Source organism: Euprymna scolopes, chromosome 14, assembly GCF_053919585.1.
Source record: "Euprymna scolopes isolate OS-2025 chromosome 14, ASM5391958v1, whole genome shotgun sequence".
Lineage (NCBI taxonomy): Eukaryota > Metazoa > Mollusca > Cephalopoda > Sepiida > Sepiolidae > Euprymna > Euprymna scolopes.
In genome coordinates, this window is record NC_136495.1 from 16,705,856 (window position 1) to 16,729,079 (window position 23,224).

Sequence of the window (23,224 nt, forward strand, 5' to 3'; positions counted from 1 at the left end):
ACTGGCAACATGTGCATGACCGGAAGTTGGGATTTCTACTTCCTGTTTCCATAAATAACTGCTTCTGTTTATTTTTTTTTAATCTCGAGAATTCCTTCGAATGCTGGATAGTTCTTAAAAAAAAAACTTTATTCTGACGGCGATCCTCCTATTTTTAGTCCCCCAAAATGTTTGGTGTGGTAGTAGCCGGACGATTAGTAAGTTTATTTATTTATGTTAAATCTAAAATATTACTAAACATTTTTCTCTTGTTTGGAAAATATAAGAAGTTTTATTTTTAAGCATTCTTGTTTTGTGTTTAATTGTAAAACGTGTAAATACTCTTCTATTATTTTGTTAACTATTTTCTAAAGAAATTAACTTTTTTTTTTTTTTTTTGAAGTTACATTTTATTTATAATCTTCAAGAAATGAAAAACATCAGTTGCATTAAATTACAAAAAATCAATCGTGTTTAATGTTGATTAATTCGGTACTTATATACCGATTGAACCGTGCTGAAATAATCACGTTATTATTTATGGTAAATAAAATGTTTATTTAACGCCGACATTAACCGAGCAGAAGAATCGTTTAATATTTCACACAAATTCTGTTTACATTGGAGGGGCGGTAGTGTAATTAAACTGCAGAAGCACCTGTTAAAAACTATATAACTTCTATAATTGAATACCCCCTCCAAAAAAGAACGAAAAATAAGAATGTTTTTGTAAACCGCCCGTGAAAACTTAATCTTTTAGATCCATTAAAAACTACGTAACAAAAAAAAATGAACCACATTTTTTTAACTTTATTTCAAATGTCCGCTAAAGATTCCCCCGTGATGTGAAGTCACTTTACTACGCGTGTGCGCGTATCCGCATCATGTAAGAAAAGCGTTAATCAAGGCGGTGAAATGACGCAATTAGTCTCGGGGTCCAGGGATTAATACCATGCAAACGGTAAATTTGCGACGGGTTTAAATGCTAGATTCGTTATCAGTAGCCTCAATAACCCCTTAAAACACAAACTAGAATGGTCGGCGTTGAATTAAAATAAACAATTACCTTATTTAGAAACCATTCTTAAAATGGGGAGGGAATCAATGGCGTTTTGTAACTATTCTGTACTTTCGTCTAACAATTTATAAGAAAAGATATCGTAAAACTTTAATTTAACTTGAAAATACTATTTAAAAAGTAATATCCCTTCAAAGCGTATTGTGGTTATATGAGAAAATAAAGCTATGTACGCATTATAAATGTTTCTTTTCTGTGCCTTATGTTATACATTAGTACATTAAGGGTCATTTCGAGTTAAAAGTTTATTTACTGCACCCATCTGAACTGGAGAAAATCAAGATTAAAATGTGTATGTCTCGTGTAAATAACTAACGATGAATATCTAATATGGCCGACGTTCAGAAGACGTTCTGGAGACCAGACGGGTGATCAAAAAGTCAGATCGAGCGTACCGGAAAACGAATTGAGACCAAATTGACAACTCGGAAATTCTAAAATGAAAAAACTTTAATGGTTAATGTTTTTAAAATAAATAATTTAAGCAAGTTGTTATTTTGGTTGATGTGCAGTGTGCACGCATTGGCTCCGATGTTGTACGCAGTTCGTTCGAGGGAGCATTCATTAATCCGAAAAGGAAAGAAGTTTGGCATGTGTGGCCTTTTTTGCTTGAACTTTGCGCTTTTCTGAGATTAATTCATATCAACTCAATTTTTTTTTTCTTTCAGGGGAGTAGTAAATACCGGCCATGAATGCTCTTAGGTATTTAATGGCTACACCCAAGATTAAGCTCTCCTTTAGTGGAGAGGCAGGTAAATACCTACTCTCAATAAAGCTATATTTAAATGCCACTATGATACTTAGTTTTGTTCATAAATAGGCACCTACTGTATGATAACATGCGCCAGTTTAAAAAAATGAAATTTGTACATCTTAATTTATAATTCATGGCTTATGGCAAAGAGATATATCAGATTTGACTGCATAATCAGAAAGAGCACACAATTTTACATAAGAGTGCCAAGTTTCATGAGAATAGCTTGAAAAATAAATAAATAGTGGCGAAATTACCAAATTTCTTGAAATGTTGAGGTCTTTAATCTAAATTCTAAAGAAAAATATCCACGGAAAAGCCTAAATTTTGGCAATAAAATTCTCATAACTTTTGAACTACTGATGATATTTGCATAATTCCAACGGTTTTGAGCATCTTTTACACAGCTCTTTTGATGCAAATTGATAAAATAACAATTATTAGAAAAAACTTGTAATGCTAGTAGTTTCTTCCTTCGGACTGTAGAATTTATTTCCTGTTTCCTGCCTTCCTAACTACTAAACTATAGAAGTTTAAATGAAATGAACAGGCATTTTGCTTCTCAATTCCCTACATAGTGCTTTGTAGACATGGTCCCAAATAGTAGCCTCTAATAGTTTGGGGTAAAAAAAGTTTTAAAAAAAAAAGGACCAGGTGAAATGGCAACAGACAGAAGTTGGAAAGGTCTATCACATCATCCAGGAAAAAAAATTAATATAATGTTTTTTTTTTTCGTTTTGTTTTTTTTTTTCCTCTTAAATGTAAAATTGTTTATTGCGTAGAATAATTGATTTCTGTCAGATTATTTACTGCTTTTAATTTGTTATATATCCATCATATGCCCAGTCTGTTAAATCCAAAGTAGCTGATCAGCGGCTTGGATCCCACCAGTTTTGGCAAATAACAAATAGGATCCTGAACAGAAGTGTGCGTTCTATCCCAACCATTATCAATGGACCAGAAGTCATCTCACAGCGTCAGACAAGGCCAAACTATTTGCAAAGAACTTTGCAGCTAATCTACCCTATGCGACGAAAGCCATCAACTCCCCATATTTCCTCCTATAACACAGAACAAGCTAGGTAACATACAAATATCCGTGCATGAGGTCGCCAAGCTAATCAAGAACCTAGATTCTAGGAAGGCAACTGGCCCTGATGGCATCCCAATTATAGTGTTAAAAAAGCTTCAACCAGAACTTGCTCCCATACTTACGAAACTATTTAAGCGCTGCCTTAAGGAGAAGTGCTTTCCGACCCCCTGGAAGACCTCATCAGTTTGCCCTGTATTTAAGAATTCAGGTGATAAGTCCTCTCCCTCTCAGTACAGACCAATAAGTCTCCTGTGTGTTATGAGTAAGTTGCTGGAATCCATATTAAATAGAGAAATAGTCAACCACCTCAGCAGGAATAACCTTCTTAGTGACACACAATATGGTTTCCGCTCTGCAAGATCTACCGCAGATGTGCTGACGGTTATATCCCACAGGATTAGTGAATCTCTTGACAAAGGCTTCCTTTCTAGGGCAATTGCTCTTGACATATCAAAGGCCTTCGACAAGGTATGGCATAAGGGTCTACTTCACAAGATTTCCAGCTACAGTATAACTGGAAATGTTTTCTCAATCATTAAATCATTTCTCTCCGATAGGTTCATAAGAGTAGTGGTAGATGGACAAAAATCGGAGGCCTGCAATATAAATGCTGGAGTCCCTCAGGAGTCAATCCTATCTATGAAGATATCTCACTACTGATGCAATTATCTATCTATATAAAAGCCAAGTACGTCCAAGGATGGAATACTGTTGCCATATCTGGGCAGGAGCTGCCAAAAACAGCCTATCATGCCTTGACAGAGTACAAAATAGACTTCGTGGTTTAGTGGGGGATGCCCTTTTCTCTACCCTGCAACCTCTCTCCCACAGAAGAGACGTTGCGAGCCTATCCTTGTTTTATCGTTATTTTCATGGCAGGTGCTCGTCTGAACTCCAATCCCTGGGCCCAACTCTCTTCCTGATCTACATCAATGACCTCCCTAAACACATACTTAAATCATTCGTTGACATCTATGCTGATGACACGACCATCTACGGCAACACATCAAAGGCTGTAAATGACAAAGTTCTCTCTGATTCTCTCTCCTCTGATCTCAAGCGCGTGGTTCAGTGGGGGAAGATGTGGCTGGTTACCTTTAATGCATCCAAAACCAAACTCCTATCCTTACATCATCAACGCTCTGATCCCCATCTGGCATCAATTGTGATGGATGGCTCTCGTCTAGGTGAGGCCCCGTGTTTTGACAAGCTTCTGGGTTTGACCTTTACTTCTGATCTGAAATGGAACACGTACATCAAGTCTGTTGCCAAGGTCGCTGGAAAGATGGTGGGATCCTTCTACCGCTCCAGAAGATATCTCACTACTGATGCAATTATCTATCTATATAAAAGCCAAGTACGTCCAAGGATGGAATACTGTTGCCATATCTGGGCAGGAGCTGCCAAAAACAGCCTATCATGCCTTGACAGAGTACAAAATAGACTTCGTGGTTTAGTGGGGGATGCCCTTTTCTCTACCCTGCAACCTCTCTCCCACAGAAGAGACGTTGCGAGCCTATCCTTGTTTTATCGTTATTTTCATGGCAGGTGCTCGTCTGAACTCCAATCCCTGGTCCCCCCTCGCCAATCTTTCACGAAAAACACCCGTCTAGCTGAATCCACTGTGAAAAATTTCCCCCACTCTATATCTGTGCCTAAATCAAAACGTGGATTCCATGAACAAAGCTTCTTTCTTAGAACTGCACGCCTGTGGAACTCTGTTCCGTCTGCCTGCTTCCCTCCGGACTACAACTTGGATGTGTTCAAGTCCAATGTTAACAAATTCCTAATGAACCGCCCCCCTAATCAAACACTTCATCAAATCTCCACACCAACGTAATGTACTTGCAATAACCCTTATCCCTGAGTGGCTTCCGGGCCTTGATAAGTGGTGATCACTGTAAAAAGAAAAACAAAAAAAAATGTTATGTCCTTACACATATGTATAAAATAATGATTTGTGACCATTGTGATTGTTTACATTAGACTTAGCAATGCTCATGTCTTTGTGCATGTATTAAATAATGCTTCATGGTCAGTGTGTGTACAACGTGTCAATACGCGTGTGTGTCTTATCATGTATGTATAAATACAAAGAACAGTTCAACAGTAAATGTTTACATTAAGATGATGGTAGAGTACTTTTAAACAAATGATATATCCCTGGGGTAATATGATCAGTATAAAATAATGAGACGCAACACACAGTAAATTATAACAAGTTTATTGTACAACAGTATGATGTAAAAAAAAATAAGATATTGGCACTTGAATGTATCTTAATGCTGTAGTATGAAGACTAACTTACCCCCTCCCTCCGATTACCACTTTCTAACATCTTTAGTAGTCCATTCTCGGGGGGAGGGGGGAAGTCAGGCTCTTCTATATCAACAAACAATAAGCATATGAGCGTGAGACAGTTCTTTATAATAGACTGCTAACTCCAGTCCACATATCTTTTGTTTCACTCTGCTTCCTCTGTGGCAGCACTCTACTTGGAGACACTGGAATAAAGGACCTTTCCAATTTTGATACATGTGAAGTAAACACATAATTACTAGCCATAACCTTTGTGTTGCTGGATAGTCTTTCTTCGGGCTACATTGGATTAGTCTTACTTAAGTTCCCAGAACCGACTTTCGGATTACCTAGTAGACTACGTTAGTCAATGCCTGTCGCGTTCCATTTCCCTATGCTCTCTGACTCTCTCTCATTCAATTTCTGTTGTTACGATATAATCTACTGCTTTCTTTATTCTACAGAACTCCAACCTCTCCTGACCCCAGACAATTGCATCATCTTTGACATTTAGATATGATGTCAATATTTATTATCTTTGCTCTATTATTGTTAGTTTGTAAATTCCTTTATTGTTATATCTTTATCTTTTTGTTTAAAAACTATTTTATTCTAAAATACCTGAATCTCAGTTGTGTAACTTGTACATTTTTCTAGCTAACCTACTCACCATCTGTTGTAGGGCCCCAGTCTATTATAAATAGACTGCAATAGTACAAGGACATGATTACTACTTTTCATTTATCATTCCATGCCCTAGTCTCTAAATTGATAGTGTCGGCATGGAAATGTATTTGATGTAGTTGACATATAAACGTACAGGGTGGAACGATAAAATTGTCGCCCTAGAAAAGACATGATTCCATTTCCGTTTGATGAAAACTGTTTTTATTTTCTTGCAGACCATCTACTAGTTTGGCGGTTGTGTACAAATCCCAAGAGTGATAGAAGCCTTCTATCATGTCTGAAAGTGACATAATGTTCAACAAGCAAGATTGGGGATTCGCCACTGTACATCTCCTGCTCTCTACTGATCCAAGTTATGACAACAGTTCTGCAGTTAGTCTACAATCGATCGTCTTTTTGAGAAAACCACCTTAGTTTCAAGCTGTCTATAGGACACAATCCCACATGGTTACTTCCCAACTGACTACAACACGGTCATTTTAAGTTAAAGAATAACTTTTTTTAAAGCTATCCTTGTAAATAATCGAATTCTGCCCAGTTTAATTAGTCATCACCAATCCTTACAGTGTTGTCTCACTATCCATCTGGAAAACTTGTTAACCCTTATCCTTGAGTGGCCTGTTCACCTTGATCAGTGATGACTTTTTAATGAAAAAAAAGAAAAGCTTAACAAATGTTGTGAACTCCTGTGTAAATATCTCTCTAAAATATGCTTCATTCATCCTCCATTCTATCATTTCAATGTTCCTTACAACTTGAGCACTGCAGCAAAGATTAGCAAAGTAATATATAAAAGATTTGTAGGGGACTACTGAAATGCCTAAGTGCTGTAATTAATAATGGTTACACTATGAAATATGAGTTTCACTAATTTTATACAACAAATTAAGGAACAAAAAATGTACAACAAAGCACAACTGCTGTTGATTCTCCGTTTGTGTGATATTTAGGCACGTTATTCAATTAATCTAAGATTCTCATATCAACAGCAAAAAGACACAACAGATTTTAATTTAGATGAACTAGCATGCCGTTTTTTTTTTTTTGAAAATCTTTTTAAAAAATTAACAATTTTTTTTTTTTTCAGACTAACAAGCCAAGATTTGGGGAAATAAAAAAAAAATTATTGATATATTTATTTTTTATTGTCATTTTTATTGTAAACATTTATTAAACAAAGTATAAAATGAAAGCATTTTAACATTTAAAAAAAGTAAACAAATTTTTTTCCTTTTAATTCAAGGTAACATTTTCTTATGTTTGGTTGTGTGATATTTTTTATTGCTTATTCATTTTTTAAAGTATCATATTGTTTGACATAAGTATTATTAGCAGTAAAAGTTTTAGTAATCTGTGCTAGAAATACACAAATAGGAACATATAAGAAATTCTAAACTAAGGCAATTTTTATTTTTGCTCCTAATCCAAAGTGCCCCGTTTTAAGAGATAGATTTTTCTTGTGTTAAAAACTGACCTTGTGGGGAGGCTACTATATAGAATAGCTGTTCCAAATTTAATGTAGTGTTACAGTCAACCAATTCCTTGATCGCAGCAGTTTATCTAGACGACAGCTCACATTACCAGTTCGAGACTTGTTGTATAAATAACACATAACAGTAGTTGTTTTTGAATCATAAACTTTTGCATGACACTGTGTAATCTTCCACGGAATTTCCAAAATATTAAATAGAATCAGCTGTGATTTTTTTTTTTTTTACAGATACTCTTAATCTAAAAGCTGGACTTTACAAAATAATGTGTATTGTTTGGATTATTCAAACTACTGTCCTTATCCCAGATGCTATTATCCCAATTTTTCACATGATATAACTTTCAACTTTCTTCAGGTGTATCTTATCAGACTCTGAGAATCTGTACGGAATTTAAAAATAAACCATCTATCTAATCCAAATCTATACTTTGCTCTCATTTCGTCGGCCATGACTAGGTAGAAATCTTAAGGATATTTATCTTCCTCCAATGGTGGGATGATGTTACACAAAGGTCAGAAAGTGTAATTTGAAAAAAACGGTTCTCATCTTGGAGAAGCTCCATGTTTTGATAAGCTTCTGGGTCTAACCTTTACTCCTGATCTGAAATGGAACACTTACATCAAATCCATTGCCAAGGACGCTGGGAAAATGATGGGATCCTTCTACCACTCCAGAAGATATCTCACTGCTGATGCAATTCTCTACTTATATAAGAACCAGGTACATCCAAGGATGGAGTACTGTTGCCACATCTGGTGAGGAGCTACTAGAAGCAGCTTATCCTGCCTTAACAGAGTTCAAAATAGACTTTGTAGCCTAGTGGGAGATGCCCTTTTCTCTTCCCTGCAACCTCTTTCCCACAGAAGAGACGTTGCAAGCTATGACGTGACCGTCTTGAGGAGTGATACTGCTCCCCATTGGGGAGGTTAAAATCTTCTAAAACCCTGAGTAAGGCCGGGTAAATATGCTGAGATTGTCCGTTAAACATTGATCGAATCCTGGTCACGGCACCAAATGTGAAAAGGTCTCAGCAATTGACCTCTGGCCTCACAGAAACTGTTGGTCATGATCATCTATTCTCCGGGAGTCCTTCATATAGTTCTCAGCGTCTCAGCTCCGTGTTGATTCTGCTGAAAAGCAAATAGCTTCACATACACGGCAGAAAAGGAAGACAGACTCAGGATTTCTAACTACAGAAAAAGTTAATCTCATGAAAGTTCAAATTTTTACATATATATATATAAATGTTCAGTTCGATTACACCAGAAAACATCAAGCGGGTCTCTGCTTTATCGTTATTTACATGGCAAGTTCTCATTTCAGCTCCAATCTATGGTTCCCCCTGACCTGACTTTTACAAAAAACACTCGTCTAGCCAAAACCACATTCAATTATTTCCCCCCACTCTTTATCTGTACCCAAACCTAAATGTAAATTCCATGAACAAAGCTTCTTTCTTAGAACTGCACACCTGTGGAACTCTCTTCCGTTTACCTGCTTTCCAGCTGACTACAATTTGGCCATCTTCAAGTCCAATGTGAACAAGTTCTTGATGAGCCGTCCCCTTAAGTAATCCAATTTATCAAATTTCCACTATTAACGATTACTATATCTCATTGACTACTGTACACTCATTATTAACCTTTATCCTCAAGTGGGCTCCGGGCCTTGATAAGTGGTGAAGCCTATGTAAAAAAAAAAAAAAAAGGCACTCTGGCCTCCAAAAAATGCCTGGGCAGCACCATCGACATTTCGTGGTGGAGGCGCCTCAGGTGATTAGCAATAAACTAATCCCTTCTCAAAGCAAGAAAGCAAAGCTTGGGAGCATAAACTTCCTAGAAGTACACAGAACGAAACCCATATCTCATCCAAAAAAGAAGACCATCTTCTCAAGAAGTAATTCAGAATTGTATTCTTAGTATCACCCGCATTTAAGACTGAACCTTCAACCTCTAGAAGACTGTCACTTAAAACTGATTATTATTTAACACTTCATTCATTATGGTACGAGTTCGTGTGGACAATGAGAACAGTAATTCGCATAAAACAAATTATCAATTCTCATCTGAAAAATGCAAAAACGTGTATGGAATTCGTATATTCCTTTGTTACATTTCTTTTGTATTAAGATAGATGTCAAATGGTGTGTTTTCCTGTGTTCCAGGTCCAAACCGATTATAAACAAGTAACGGCGAATCAGTTTTTGTTTAATATCGTGGATGCCGACAGCATCAATCATGTTGTTGTGTTCCTAACTGGACAAACACCGTTTCCAGAAGGTTTTGGTGGCGCTGGTGAGTTGTGAATTTTTATTCTAAGAAAAATCCTATCTTTTAATGCTCAGGCTTAACAACTTGATATTTCATCTAATGTGTATAATATAATAAACAATAATAATCATAAAACGGTATATAACACAAAATCCATATACGACTAAAAACTAAAATTCTAATAATGTTACTTTGTTTGCATGTTACCATGCCTACAGACATAAGTTCTCTAGATCATTAGAGTTTATAGTAGGACGTAGATGCTTTAGATGGTAGGAGGTAGGAGATTTAGATGGTAGGAGGTAGATTTAGATGCTAGGAGGTAGGAGATTTAGATGCTAGGAGGTAGGAGATTTAGATGGTAGGAGGTAGGAGATTTAGATGGTAGGAGGTAGGAGATTTAGATGCTAGAAGGTAGGACAAATAACGTAAATAAATGCGTTTCTTTGGAAGATTCAATCTAATTATTCTATAAGAAGTCGGATAAATATAAATGCAGTTTTGTTTTATACCTGAGCATAGTACCACTGGTGATATATTTATCCTGAGAAAAATTCAAGAGAAGTATTTTGGTAAAAAAAAAGAACCTGTATTTTGCTGTTTTTTCTGAAGAAAGCAATTGACAGAGAGCGAAAAGAAATTGTCTGGTGAGTTTTGTGTAAACAAGAGGTAAACAATTGGTTTGTGAAAGTTGTTCAAGCTAAATACAAGAATACTCAAAATCGTGTTAGAATTAACAACACTAATAGTTACAGATTTAATGCTAAAATAGGAGTACATCCAGGTTCTGTACTGAATTTGTTTGGAAACATTTGAGATGCTGTATGTTTATGATTTAGAAGCAATGGATGACTTGTTTAGCTTTGAAAGAATGCTATGGCAATAAAAAAAATCTGAAAGTGAATATTACCAAGACCAAAGTGATAAGTATTTGTCGTGTTGGAAATTTTCCTTGCTTGTGGAAAGGGAACCGGGTGCAATTCAATGTTTTGTGGTTTCTGTAAGCATTGGCTACACAAGAATTGGCCTTTTGGTCAAGATCAAAGTGTAGTATCTGTTCTATTGGGGAGGCATAGTAAATAGGTACACAAGAAGTGCAGTGGAATTACTGCTTGAGAGATGATGACCAGTTTGTGTGCAAACAGTGCATAACAATGGAGATGGGTGAGAACGCAGATGTGGAGAAAAATATTTTTTTTTTTTTTTTTTTTTTTTTTTTACTTGGAGTCACCACTTATCAAGGCCTGAAGCCCACCCGAGGATAAGGGTTAATTAATGGAAGGTGGTGGTGTAGTAATCACTAATAGTCTAAATTGGGTAATTTGATTATTTATGGGGACAGCTTAACAGGAACTTGTCTATATTGGGTTTGAAGGCTACAATGTTGTATTCAATCGGGAAGCATACCAGCAGAACAATGTTTCAAAGATAGGCAAATAGATACCAGCATTTAAAACAGACATGAATGTGATGCTGACTCATGACATTTTTAATTTAATTTAAGAAAATTGATTTTAAAATATCTTAGTCTATTAGATTAAAACTCTAGTTGAATGATAGATTTTGTTCATAAAATCTTTGAATTAATAAATAAAATAAATTGAAACAAATTTATCTTGAATTGGAAGGATGGAAATTGGGCATGGTTTTTCCATTAAATTTTCAAATGGTTAAAATTCAATATTTTTTTATTCACCACTGATATATATTTTTTTTTATATAATACATGGGTAATGTTGGGTAGGTCTGCTAGTCTATATGGTGAAAAAGAAATGGCTTACTTGGTGATGGCTTTCGCTTTTGAAATTTTTTTGATTACTTGGATTTGGGCAGAATTTCTAAACACTCGAATTATGAAAAAATAGTAAATAAACTAAAAAATATTTTTTAAAATAAACTATTTATAAATTATATTCAAGCCAAAATGAAAATGAACGCGGAAGTGATATGATAAAATATATAGTGCATTTGATTAATATCCAAATGTATTAGAAATGAAGGTTTGGTATATGTCTATCTGAATTCAAAACTGTACTATAATTTATAATAATGTACACTTTTTAACCAATTCCGAATGCTGAGCTAAAACTATATTATTCTTCTATTGATATAGTATTATATTATTTATCAATGTTCAACAAGTTGAATCGGTACATGGTGTGCTATATATTTGCTTATCATCCAAGCATTTGCCTATACATTACTTTATCTTTTGAAGGTTACTGGATATACGTTCATTCGTTATAAAATCATTCGTCCAGGCATTATTCCCTGATTCAGGTGTAATGTAAAATTTTCCTCCTTTTCATCTGGGTGGGAAAGTACTGTGTCTGTTCTGTTATCATGAAACACTTCTCGAAGGTATTCCTTTAATCTAGTTTACGTCAAGTAGGTTTTTACTTGGTTGGCCGTTTAGTAGCAAACTCGATATTTACATTATACATATAAGCAAATGACGTTGTTGTTGTTGGCGTCCTTCCGTCTAGATAGAGGATGGAGAATCGCGCCTGAAGGTTGTCATGAGTGGTGGCAACTGTTGCTGTGACTGAACAAACTGATGCAGGAGTGGCAAATTCTGTTGCACTTCCCGCAGTCGATGCTGCTGCTTATGCTGTCCTTTTGCGTGTGCCTCTCTTCTTCTCCTACTGTTCATCGCTCCTCTTCTCGCTCAGCCGGACACATACTTTGACTTTGACTCGCTAGGAGTCATGGTCTGCAAGCATAGGATTCAAGGCCAAAGGTTTATGTTGCTGGATTTTCAGTCTCTTTTGTACACATCTCTAAATCTGAGGAGTGATCTACCAGTTGGTCTGCTGCCAGCCAAGAGCTCGCCATATATGATGTCTTTGGAGATTCAGCCATCCTGCATGCGAACGACATGCCCTAACCAGCGCAGACATCTCTGGGAAGGGAGGGCAAACATGCTTGGAAGATTTGCTTTGGCAAGAACGTCTTTGTTCGGAATGCGGTTCTGCCATATAATGCCTAAGATCTTTCTTAGACTGTGCCGATAGAAGGCATTTAGTCTGCGTTCTTGATGCATGTAGAAGGCCCATGTCTCACTGCAGTAGAGTAATATGCTGCGAACGCAGGCTTGATATATCCTCATCTTTGTGTTTATGGTCAGCATATTGTTACTCCATGCTTTCTAAATCAGGCGGGCCATAGCTGTTGCTGCTTTCCCGATGCGGGTGTTTAGCTCAGGGTCCAAAATTTGATTTGTAATAAAATTGTGATTAAATGCCTGGTGGCCATTCGTAAGCAAATAATACAAATTTCTACAAAATTTTGATTCTGTGCAGTATAACAGGTCCAGTCATGAGCAAAAAATTTTTAAAAACCAAACAAAACGATGGCTGTTGCATCTAATTATATGCTGGTTTGAATGAAAGACCTGTTTTTTCAGAGACTAGGGCGAATTTGGAGTTGTAAGTTTCTACAGAAGTGTGACGAATTTAACAATCTAATTTTTGAAGAATAATAAAATATTGCTTATTTAATCACGAAACTATAAATTTCCAATTATAAAACCTAGTTTGATTTTCTTATGTATTAATAAAAAAAAAATTATATTTGGATTCATTTTTATGTAGACAGCCTGCCCGGACTCTGAATGATTTTAATATCTATTTATATAAAGTCAAGCATATATATATGTTTATATATTTGTATGGACAGGATCCATTCCTAAATTAATTAATTGACCATTATGACTTGTATCGCACATCTGCTAGGCATAAGGGATCATAATATGAGCTATATTTAATTGTTATGCAAATGGGTTAGGAGCCTTTCATGAAAATTCAAATACCTCTGTATTTTGTCAAATTTTAACAATAAGTATGAAACATGAATTGATATTTCAATTTCTTTGGAATATTTTAAATGGCTTTTAGCAAACATAATATGAGAGCACCCTCCCATTTTAAAATTAGATATTTCAGATTTGCATTGAGTTCTTTAGTCCATAATTATCAGATATGAATTAAGCAAGATTCCTTGAATTTAAGTTTCTTAAGATTCCTTAAGCATAAGCCTTAAATTTTAGACATTTTCTGGAATCAAAATTATGTTATAATAATTCTAGACGTAAGGTTTATTATCATAATATTTTGATTTTAATTTTTGTAAGGAGACATAAAAGTGGTGTAAAATTGTTTGAAGAATTGTACCTGTCCTGGGACGGGTAGTCTAGTATTTGTATAAAGTTATCAATGACAATTTTTTTTAATGTAGCAGGAAAGAATTTGCTTATTTCTGATATGACGAATGTCTCCTGCAAGAGTTCACATGAAATGCTCATAAATGTCTCATTGGTTCTTCTTGGTTCATTCTCGATTCTCTTCAATTCTTGGTTCATTCTCGATTCTCTTCAATTCTTGGTTCATTCTCGATTCTCTTCAATTTTTGGTTCATTCTCGATTCTCTTCAATTTTTGGTTCATTCTCGATTCTCTTCAATTCTTGGTTCATTCTCGATTCTCTTCAATTCTTGGTTCATTCTCGATTCTCTTCAATTCTGAAAAAAGATGAAGAGGAACCAGTCAATTAAGACTCAAGTTATAAAAAGGTTTTGTTTTTGTAATTCTTAATTTAATTTTATAACTTAGTATAAAAAAAAAACAATAAGAAATTCTTTGATTTTTAATTGCAGACTATTATCCTCAGCTTTTCTTAGTTGAGGATAATTTTTTTTTATTCCATCTGAATGGATCAGAGGAGGATTGCAAATTGCATTGTTGTGATGACTGAACTTATGCATTCATGACCTGAAAGTTTCAACTCTGTTGCAGATATTGACAGTGTGAGACTAAAAAGCCATCTCTGTTATGGATGTCAGAAGCAGAGATGCATTGTTGGATTCCTGGCAAAAGTGCATTGAGAATGGCGAGCACAAAAAGTCACTCGTTTTAATGGTATCACTCTCATCTTTGTAACTCTTCAACTTTTTGAGTTAAAAGAAAATAGGAGGCTTTATTTTTTGAACAACCTTTGTACGTTTCACTACATCTGTAAATTTATCAAATTAAAGTTATTCAGAAAGCCTTTTTTTTTTTTTTAAATTTTTAATTTGGTGTTATCATGGTATTTTAACCATAGAATAGAATTATAATCTTCAAAAAGCCTTCAAATTTTCTTGTAGTTTCGGCGCATAGAACCAAAAATATGAGCATTTAAATATTCAATTTTGCTACCAGTATGTATATTTCACTTTTTTTTTTTTTTTTTTTTTTTTTTTTTTTTTTTTTTTTTTGGCAATTTTATGTTCCATCTCAGCAACTATTCATCAGAATTTAACAAATGAAGGCTCGTTGGAAAGGTAATGACTAGGGCTGTGACAATAGCATATTCTTTACATTGTTTTGACTCGAGTATATATCCGACAAAGTTTGACTCTGTTAATCAACCGAGAACCATATCACTCTATATAAAATATTAACTGATATATACTCGAGTCAAAACAATGAAAAGAATATTCTGTTGTCACAGCCCTTGTAATGACCTGAATTGTGTAGTAGGCTATGTGATATTTGTTCTTAAGGTCGCACATTAAGGGGATCATCCAGAGCTTATTTTTGCCATTTTTTTGCAGCCATAAAATGTTTCAATCATAGTGATTTTGTTTTCTTAGTTTTGCATATGAATTACAAAATATCTAGCCTTGATGGAAGGGAAACTGAAACTTGCTGCTATGGTTTCCAATGATCTGAAATAACAGCAAGGGGAGACTCATTCCAAATATTTCTCATGTTATATCTCCCCTCTTTGGTTTTCATACATAAATTTCACAGTGTATAAGGATTATTTGATACTGGAAATATTCATAATCGTACCGTATTTCCAAAAAAGGGAAGATATAACATGAGAAATATTTGGAATCAAGTCACCTCTTGCTGTTATTTCAGATCATTTGAAACCATAGCAGGTTTTAATCTCCCCCCCCCCCATCAAGGCCGAAAGTTTTGGGAAAATATATACTAGATGCCTTAAATAAGTTTCCAAACTTTTTTTGTATCGGCATTTAAAATTGTCGTAGACTCTTGAAAATTCAGTATGTTATTACTATGCATCTTATGAGGTGACTGATTAATTTTTATGATTTCAGGTTCAAATGAACAGCTACAACAGGAATTAGAATACAACCTACTAAAGCCTGATTGTCACAGTTGGTCAATTTCGAAAATGCAGTCTGGACATGAGGAGACTTTAGAAGAACAATATGCAATAAAATTCTATTTTAAACGTGGAAAAAATTACACAGAAACGTATAGAATACTTCAGACTGCTTTTGGACCATCTTGCATGAATCGAGCATCAGTTACTGAGTGGTATAAGAGATTCAAGGAAGGCAGGGAGTCTGTGGGATGATGAGAGGAGTAAGGATGTCAGAACACTACATGCATTGGGTTCCCACTGGACAGATAGTCCACAAGGAATACTATGTTGATGTTTTAAGGGAGTTCAGGAAGAGATTCTGTCAGAAGAGGTCAGCACTCTTCAAATCGGGTCAGCGGCGTTTCCACCAGGATAGTACACCAGTCCACAACTCCACCCTTGTCACAGACTACTTGACGAAGACATCAAAACAGTTCCTCATCTTCTCTATAGTCCAGACTTTGCTCCCTGTGACTAAGCTCAAGGAAAACCTTAGAGGCTGCTATTATGAGATGATTGAATAGATGAGTCAATGATGAGGGTCATTGACATGCTCACACAAGAGGACGTCCATCGGGCCTTACAGAAGTTATTAGAATGGTACAACAAGTGCATTGCAGCCGAAGAAGATTATTTCGAACGGGAATAGTTTCATGTGTGTACTATCCATGAATGTGCCCATATGAAAAAGTCTGGAAACTTATTTAAGGCACTGTGTGTGTGACCTTGTCTCTCTGTAGAACAGTCTCTACCAAATTCCTCTGTTAATTTTTGGTTTATAGACTTGAAACTTAGTATATAGAGGATTTGGACCCGTGGAACAAGTCCAATTTGGTTTTTAACTTGTAAAAGTAGCTGCTAAGAGGTCAAAATAGAAAAAAAATTGGGACTTGGCAGGTGCAATTCAACTAAAATGCTCCTCTACGCATGCGCAAATATATATTAATGTTGGTTAATTTTTAGTTTTGATATCCATCTGTATTATTTGGATTCTTCAGATTACTATTCTCATCTTGAACAGTGGTTCGAAGAATGCGAGTGATACGAATAACCAATCATCATCTCAAAAATTCAGAAACATGATATCCATCTGTTGTTAGCTCAACAAGTAATGAATAATGCTGGAGAGCTACACGTTTTGGTTTCAATTCTAGCTGGTTGCACCCAAGTAATTTTTTTTTTTTTTAATTTTCAAATCCTTACTATACATTGGGTACAATATAAGTATTGACTAATTTTACAGAGCAGCCGTATGTGAAATATGCCAGTGAGTCTGATAATTTACTCATTTAAAAAATTTTTAATAAATTTTAATGTGAAAACATTCAGCATGTCATAATCTCCAAAAAATGCAAATTTTGAGCTACTGCATATCATCTTTCAAATAAAATTATCAGAGAAAGTTTGTGTTTATTTATCTGTATAATTGTTATTTATAATTTAAAAAAAATGTATAATTGTTGTTATTTATAATTTAACAAAAATGTATAATTATTATTGTTTATAATTTTTATAAAAATGTATAATTATTCATAATTTTTAAAAAATTGTAAAATTATTAATATTGTTATTTATAATTAAAAAAAAACAATGTATAATTATTAATGTTGTTATTTATAATTTAAAAAAAAATTATAATTATTATTTATAATTAAAAAAAAAAAAAGGATGAGAATTTTATATTTGATGAGAAAGATTGTCAGAAATGTGTTTTTATTTATTTTTTGTCCTCAGTATATTTTGCGTGGCCGAGTGTAATGGGGCAAAACTGGATTCTCCTTGGCCACATCACAAACATCAAACCCAGTGCCATATTCAAAGTGTCCAAACTTAAATCAAGTAAGTTTGTTTATTTTTATTTGTCTGTTTTTCTTTCTATGTGTCAATAACAATTAAAACACATGAAGGTTGGCGTCATTTCCACTTAGTTTAACCCAGTAGACGTCCAATGGGAGCCGTGCAATGTTGGTGTTTTCTCTGTCATGAAATAATTATTTCCTAAACCTAGTTTGGCACATGTCCAATAGTTTTGTGCAATGGAATCAGATTTACCACATAATCACTGTTTCTTGTCTTGACAGAATAAAAAATCAACTTTTCAGTCTAGTTGGAGATGATTTCTTCTTGTCCTAACAGTCTTTTACACTGAAGTGATGTTGCTTACGTCTCTCTACTTATGTTCATGACATGCTCAGCTGAGTTATCCATGGTACCCCCCTCCTGTAGAACATTCACAGCAAGAACTTGTCTAGCTACAACCACAGAAAGAAACTTTCCTTTCTTTCTCTCACATTCTCTGTCTTATATATGATGATTGCAACGTCTTGTCAGACAAGTGCCACTCCCTCAGGTACTGAAAGTCCATGAGCCGAAAATTTTAGTCCTGCCGGCAAAATTCACGCGCTCAAACAGGCATGACACTGAAGACGGTCACTGGTGTGTGTGTGTGTGTGTGTGTGTGTGTGTGTGTGTGTGTGTGTGTGTGTGTGTGTGTGTGTGTGTGTGTGTGTGTGTATATATATTACATGCATGCATACATATATACACATACATATAACCCACATATATGCATGCATATATACACATACATATAACCCACATATATGCATACATACATACACAATACATAATACACATACACAAGACGGTCATTGGCATACATGCATATATATATATAAACGCATATATACACACATATACACACACAATGCATAATACACATATATACATACACACATCCATACATACACATATACAAATATATGTACACATATGCACATATATATACATACACTTACCTACATATACATACACATACATAAATATGCACTCATGCACACATACATGCATATATACATATACATACAAACAATATATATACGTATATACATACACACACATACATATATACATACATAGACACACACATATATATAAGGTATGAACATACTCCTCTCCATACATATCCAAAGGAGAAGGTAATGCTTGGGAGGATAGTATCATGACCACAGAACAGATGCAGATTTGTTTATATTAGACTTGAAGACGACTCTGCTATATATTTATATATTCTTTTTATACCAGAAACAAAACGTTCACAAACAATATTTCTTTCCTAGACCATCCCATCTGTAGAACACGATACCGCGAATCTGCTTCCCAGCTGACTACAGCATAGTCGTCTTCAAGTTTAATATAAACAAATATACATCTGTTCTGTGGTCATGATACTATCCTCCCAAGCATTGCCGTCTCCTTTGGATGTGTATGGGGAAGAGTATATGTGTGTGTTCATATCATCTTCCAGACATTACTTCCTCCTGGGAGCGGGAGTGTAGTATGTTTATTCAGCATAAAATATCATTCTACCAGACTAGTAAAACACTGTATGCTAAAACATGTTAGAATTAGATTATTGTCTAAAGAAAAGAGGGAATTTATTAATATGGAAATACAGAAAAAAAAATTCTTCTCTTAATGAATTTATTTGTACCTAAAACAGCATCACCGAGAGAGTTCACTGACTTGGACACATCCTTTACTGGCATTTAGAGAAACTTATCTGCGAGTTGGTGGCCTTTATCATCATACCCACTGGCTGGAGAAAGTGCAGAGGTGGTAAACTGGAAACATGGGTTACAATGATGGCAGCAGCAGACATGGAGCTGATAGCTGACTGCCACATGTTTAGGATTTATCGCTAGAACTGAAAATGGCTGAAGTGTGCTGTAGACTCGTCTTCCAATCGACAAGATATAATGAAATCGTTTGACGCCAATTCAATCCACCTTGAGTGAATTCTGTTATATGAGTACAAGGTTGACTGACAGAGCCTCTTTTAAAAAGATACGTTATTGCATCTAAACATTTTAAGCTAACTTATGTATAACCCAAAATCATTGCCTGTTTTTTTGTCATGTATTTTTGTTTATTAAAATCAAGCATTCCAGTCCTTTTTTTTTTATTAAACATCCTCCTAAACTTTTTATTGTTTTACATATTTCTGGCTTAATTATTTCTACATTAAATTCCAATCCTGTATCAAAACATTCTTCCGTTATAAAACATTTTATTTCCATAACATTGTCACAATAGTTCAAATATTGGTCATTCACCTCTTTCCCCAGGACATCCAATGTTGTCTGGCCATAATATATAATACTCTAGAGAGCTTTCCTACATGCTTGAGAACAAAACTGTCACTTATGTCATTCAAACTGTCAGGAGAGGCGTACTAGTATTAACCCTTATCTGGTCAGTCCATCTTGATGGTATCTTAATATTCCTTCAATTAAATGTTTTATGATTTCTTTACAATTTGTGTCAGGTAGCCAAGAAAAATGTCCAAACTATGTTAATCTTCTTTGGACAAAAATGGACTATTACTACTACTACTACTACTATTATTATACCCCCCTTGATCTTTTAGGCTCCTGGTTTGAAGCCGGGATTAAGGGAAATTCTCTGGAAATTAATCCTATCCCTTTTCAGTTCCATGTCTGCTGCTGCCATCATTGTAAACAAAATCAGAATTATTATTTCTTCTTCTGAACTTTTGAGATGAGGATTAATGATTTGGATTATTTGAACTATTGTTCTCATCTTTAGTGTTATTTTCGCAATGTTTTTATTATTATTATGATTATTATTATGATTATTCCTCCTCCTCCTCCTGACATCTGCTTTTCTTTATCTAGTTAATCCATTGCTCCATGGTAGCAGAAAACCTGTTGAAACCAAGATTATCTATGACCCATTAAATTATCGCCCCATTAGCTTCCTTTCTCTTTTCGCAAAAATATTTGAGTCCATAATTAATCAAGCTCTAGTCCACCACCTTACAGTTACTAAACGTCTATCTGACCATCAGTACTGCAGATATTTTAACTGTAATCTCTGAACGTATATACCATGCACTGGATAAGGCAGGGGAGGTTAGGATCCAACAACAGGACCATTGCCAGCACCCTCAAAATGCATTGTTGGATTGCCACGTATAACAGGGATGTGCCCAGGGTGATGAAAACAGTTTCTGGCCACGGTTATGGTCTTTGGTGTGATTTCAAATGAGGTTCACATCGTGCTACCTCACATCTTCAAAGTCGGCTTGAAAGTCAACACCAAAGTGTACTTGGATGTGCTGATGAGTGTAGTGATCCCCTGGTGCAATCCAGTGGCCACTGGCAGACCTTGGGTGTAGCAGCAAGACTTGGCACGGCCCACAAGTCAAGAGACCCAGACTTGGCTTCAGAAGGAGTGCTAGGACTTTGTTCCCTTCTCTCACTTCCCTCCCCCAACCTGAACCCACTGGACTATTTCGTTTGGTCATGTGTCGAGAACATCACCAACATGACCTTCCGCAACATCAAAGCTAGCTTGATCGCCACTATCTGCCAAGAATTCAACGAGCTTCTGCCAGCATTTATGGAAAAGGCATGTTCCCAGTTCCAGACCCGTATAGAGATGGTGATTGAGGCTGAAGGCGGTTAGATTGAATAAATGTCAGCTCTACTACATAATCAAGTTACCTGAATTGATTTTTTTCAATAAAAGTTTTAAAATAAAGCTGTGGTATCGTTTTCCTTAGGACTGCGACTTTATCGTTCCACCCTGTAATAGATAAAGTCACCATGAAAAACAAAAATAACGTATTTAAACTGATAAGTAGTAACGCTGTATGTCTAAAAATTATAGGCTCCCAAAATTTATACGAGAATTGTCTGTGAGTACTCGTAACGTAACGGATAAAATACTAAGTAAATTCAGTTGTATGTGAACCTCTTCTGGAAGTCAAAGTTTCAATTGAGAGCATGCTGCACTTGTAGATCAAATAAAGGGTTCTGATTTGTAATTCTATTCGGATTTCCAAATTTGACAGAAGGATTTTAGAGTTCGACAAGAGACACCAGAAGAGTCGGAGGTTGCATTGGTTGAAACGTTGTGAGAACAATCCAAATAATATGAATTATAAATCCTCACCTTAGAAAATTCAGAAACTCAGAATTCATGTAAACTCTGCCGAAAAATGACAATATCTTTCGTCTTTTCTAGCTGACTCCTCGCTGAACCCGTTCCAGACGATGGCCAATCAACCTACAGACATTGCACAAATTGGAATCTCCGTCGATCCACTCGCCGAGCTGTCGCAACAAATGCCTGCAACATCAGCAGCTGTCTCAAATCTTGAACCATTTGTTGAATTCTCTAAGAAAATGGTGGAGAATTTATTTAACTTTGTCTCTTCCTTCTCGAGCCAACTTCCGCTGTCTCCCACGGAGACGTATATCCCTTCAAGTGTCTTGCACAAATGGTACGATAATTTTATACGAAAAATGCAGCAAGACCCATATTTCTGGAGATCGTAAAACCAAATAGATCTAAACAAAAAAAAATTTTTTTTTTTTATATATAAATTATTCTTTTTGTTTTACATTTCTTTTTTACTTTCCTTTTTAATTTTTATTTACTTTTTATTTATTCTTCCATTTTCCTCTTTCTCTTTTTTCTCCTTTTACTTTTCCTTTTCTTTTCTCCCCTTTTTTTTTTCTTTTTCTTTGTTCCCTCCTTTTTACTTTTCACAATCATTTTACTCAATATGGAACAATCATCATTGCAGTATATTTCAAAATCCAAACTAGTTTCTCCAGGTAATATTTTTGTTGTTTAGGTCTCCATTTTTTTTTTTCTTTTTTCATTTTTTCAACTAGTCTTAAAATAAGAACTTATACAAACTGTTCATAGTTCAAATTTTACATTTAACTAAAATCATGACTGACTTATCAAAACAAAATGCTCGCATTCGTTTTTTTACCTATCACCTCTGCTTCAAAGATATATATATAAAAAAATTTTTTAATGGTCTAAAAATTGCTTTTTTAGGCAGATAAATCATAAGATAAACAAAAATATCGTTTTAATTAAAAATGAAACATTTTCATGAATAATTACCCCCCCCCCCCCCCAAAAAAAAAAAAAAAACTTAAACATTTTTCTGACATATTTTTTCATAAAAAATTGAACAAGAAAACTGAAGTGTTTAAATAATCGTAAAGATTTCCATTTGTGGAAATCCCAAATGTGCAAATCGAACATTTTTCCTGACATAGTCTTGCATACAAGGATGCATGTTTGTATTTGCCAATCAAGATCAAATCTCAATGTGAAGAAGTTTTTCGATAAATAAATGCACATGGATGTTAACTTGATTTCTCTATTTTTTTTTTTTTTTTTTTACTTCAGTCGAACTTCTCAGAAATCAAGGGCCCACAACCTGGGGCTAACACTCGAACTCTATATGAGATACATAGATATTCAAATTGACTGGGAAGCCATCAGGGATATCAGCTGCTTCATGGGAAAAAATCTTTTCTCTTCCTGCAGAATGGTGTGCAAATGAAACCACTGAATGATTCAAAGC

General features: G+C 35.0%; 1 protein-coding gene across 1 annotated transcript; it reads left to right on the top strand.

Annotated features, from left to right (window-relative positions):
• Positions 1-32: 32 nt before the first annotated feature.
• LOC145292876 (protein Hikeshi-like) lies at positions 33-23,007 on the top strand. Its single transcript, XM_080138993.1, has 4 exons — positions 33-197; positions 9,547-9,676; positions 17,542-17,646; positions 21,859-23,007. The coding sequence occupies exons 1-4, from the start codon at positions 168-170 to the stop codon at positions 22,170-22,172; spliced, it is 579 nt and encodes a 192-aa protein (XP_079995119.1). The 5' UTR covers positions 33-167; the 3' UTR covers positions 22,173-23,007.
• Positions 23,008-23,224: the final 217 nt, after the last annotated feature.

Excerpts from the sequence above, each read along its gene's own strand:
- LOC145292876 (XM_080138993.1), top strand. The coding sequence starts at position 168 with ATGTTTGGTGTGGTAGTAGCCGGACGATTA. Across the intron at positions 198-9,546 it reads TGGTAGTAGCCGGACGATTA|GTCCAAACCGATTATAAACA; the intron begins GTAAGTTTATTT and ends CCTGTGTTCCAG. Across the intron at positions 17,647-21,858 it reads AGTGTCCAAACTTAAATCAA|CTGACTCCTCGCTGAACCCG; the intron begins GTAAGTTTGTTT and ends CGTCTTTTCTAG.